The sequence below is a fragment of the Triticum urartu genome, chromosome 5A, assembly GCF_056163025.1.
Source record: "Triticum urartu cultivar PI428250 chromosome 5A, HENAU_Tu73, whole genome shotgun sequence".
NCBI classification, from domain to species: Eukaryota; Viridiplantae; Streptophyta; class Magnoliopsida; order Poales; family Poaceae; genus Triticum; species Triticum urartu.
Window position 1 is genome coordinate 672,149,287 of NC_141877.1, and position 2,760 is coordinate 672,152,046.

The 2,760-nt window shown below is 45.8% G+C and overlaps 1 protein-coding gene across 1 annotated transcript; it reads left to right on the forward strand.

The window, feature by feature from the left end:
- On the forward strand, positions 1–2,553 carry LOC147973972 (uncharacterized). Its single transcript, XM_087524859.1, has one exon. The coding sequence runs from the start codon at positions 1–3 to the stop codon at positions 2,551–2,553; it is 2,553 nt and encodes an 850-aa protein (XP_087380985.1).
- Positions 2,554–2,760: the final 207 nt, after the last annotated feature.

The following is a 2,760-nucleotide window of genomic DNA, read 5'->3' on the forward strand; positions in this document are numbered from 1 at the left end:
ATGGATGATCGTGAGTGGATGTACACTGGACACCCTAGTCAGGCTGGCATGACCACTGAATGGGTGAAGAAGACCAACGAATTTGTGGAGGCAGCATTTGCTAGAGGCCAAAGAAAAAGTTGGTGCCCCTGCTTGAAGTGTCGCAACGGCACAGAACAGTCGAAGAAGACGATGTGTGTGCACCTGCAGAAGCATGGGTTTAAGCGTGGGTATACCCGGTGGACCCTTCATGGCGAGCCTGAACGTAGCAGAGAGGAGGTGGTGCGTCGACGAACCGACAACAATGGTACCGGGATAGTTGACATCGTAGCTGACTTCAACGATGCACGTGAAGAGGGATCAGAGGAAGAACCGGAGGAGTCTGCGAGGGCCTTCTTAGAAATGCTGAATTCCTCACAACAACCTCTTCACGACCACACAAACCAGTGTCAGCTGGATGCCATTGCACAAGCAATGTATATAAAGACCCAGTTCAACATGAGCAGAGATTGCTTTAATTCGATGGTGACATCTTGGGGTTGCTCTCTCCCCGAAGGTCACAAACTGGCTAAAAGTTGGTATGAAGCGAAGAAAATCCTTCGTGCACTTAAGATGCCCTATGAGCAGATACATGCTTGTCCAAACGGATGTGTCTTATTTACGAAAGAGTATGCCGATGACAAGTATTGCGCCAAGTGCAAAGCCTCTAGGTATGTCGAGAGAGACCTCAGTGATGGTACGAAGAAGCAGGGCAAAGTCCCCGCAAATGTTCTTCGATATTTTCCAATCTTGCCAAGAATTCAATGCCTTTACTTGAACGAAGATACAGCCAAACAGATGATATGGCACAAATATGGGATAAGACACGACAAAGATGATCATGGGAGACCGATGCTGATACATCCGTCTTGTGCCCAAGCTTGGAAGAGTTTCGATCGAATACATCATGAGAAAGCAAAAGAGGCAAAGAATGCACGAGTTGCCATCGGACTCGATGGGTTCAATCCGTTTGGTATGGTGTCAAAGACATATAGTTGTTGGCCCGTGTTTGTTGTTCCCCTCAACCTCCCCCCCGGCGCCATAATGCAACGCAAGCACATGTTCCTGTCGTTGATAATTCCAGGACCCAAGTATCCAGGGAAGAATATAAGTGTGTACATGCAACCACTAATAGATGAGTTGAAAGAAGCTTGGGTGAACGGGATACGGACATACGACGCTGCTAGCAAAAAGAACTTCACAATGCATGTTTGGTACCAGTACTCACTTCATGACTTACCGGCGTATTCACTTTTCATGGGGTGGTCTGTGCATGGGAGGTTCCCATGCCCAAGGTGCAAGGCAAGCATGAAGTGTCGTTGGTTGCAGCATGGTCGCAAGTATTCTTGCTTTGATTTTCATAGACAACATTTGTGTCTTGACCATCCATTCAGACAAGACAAGAAGAGCTTCATGAAAGGTGAAGTTGTTGAACACTCGGCTCCACCTGAGATGACGGGTGAACAAATTCGTGATCAACTAAATGCTCTCCAGCCTGATTCCAAACGTCCAGGGTATTTCTTGGGATATAATGAAGAACATGCGTGGACTCATAAGCCATGCTTATGGGATCTCCCCTACTTCCACCAGCTCGAGCTTCCACATAATATTGATGTAATGCACACTGAAAAGAATATTGCCGAGGCCATTTTTGGCACATTGTTCAACATTGCTGAGAAGACGAAGGATAATACTAAGGCTAGACTTGACGTAATGAAGCTATGTCATAGACCCGAACAAAACTTGCGACAACCCGAGGGCAAGAAAAACTGGAGGACGCCAAAGGCGAGGTTTGTTCTTACTAGGGAACAAAAGAAGGAGATACTCATGTGGTTCAAAACTTTGTTGTTCCCTGATGGGTATGCAGCGAACCTTATGAGGGCAGTGAATCTTGATAAATTGAAGCTCAACGGGATGAAGAGTCATGATTGGCACATATGGCTTGAGCGGTTAATGCCGGTGATGATTCGAGGCTATATCCCTGAGGAGGATTGTGAAGTATTGGCAGAGCTTAGCTATTTCTTCCGTGTTCTTTGTGCTAAAGAAGTATCTCCTACTGTGATAGATGAGATGGAAGAACGGGCCCCCGAGTTGCTTTGCAAGCTAGAGAAGATCTTTCCACCAGGATTCTTTAATCCGATGGAACATATGATTTTACACCTCCCTTCCGAGGCAAGAATGGGTGGCCCTGTGCAGAATCGTTGGTGCTATGGACTTGAGAGAATGCCGAAGACTCTTCGAGCTAAATGTAGAAATAAATGTAGAATTGAAGCCTCCATAGCCGAGGCATTCTTGGCGGAGGAGATTACAAACTTCACGACATCACGCTATGAGGCCAATATTCCAATCTTGCATAATGCAAAGTCTCGATACAATACTGGCGACCCTAAACATGAATCCAAGCTCAGCCTCTTCAAATGGCAACTCGGACCTGTGGGTTCTTCTGGTTCAAAGAATTTGGATCCGAAAGAGTGGAAAACGCTTACATTGTATATCCTCACCAACCTTCAAGAAGTGCGGCCGTACATTGAGTAAGTGTTGGTACCTTATGTAACATTTACTCACATGTTTCTCTCTTAACTCCGCTCATTTCTCATTGGGCAGTGAATTCATTGCCCAATTCTCGAATGGAGAGGTCGAACGGGATTAACTCGAAGAGTATGAGCTTCTTGCTAGTGAAGGAGACAACAATTATGGTTTCATTTCTTGGTTTAGAGAAAAGGTAAGGTATACTTCTTGGAA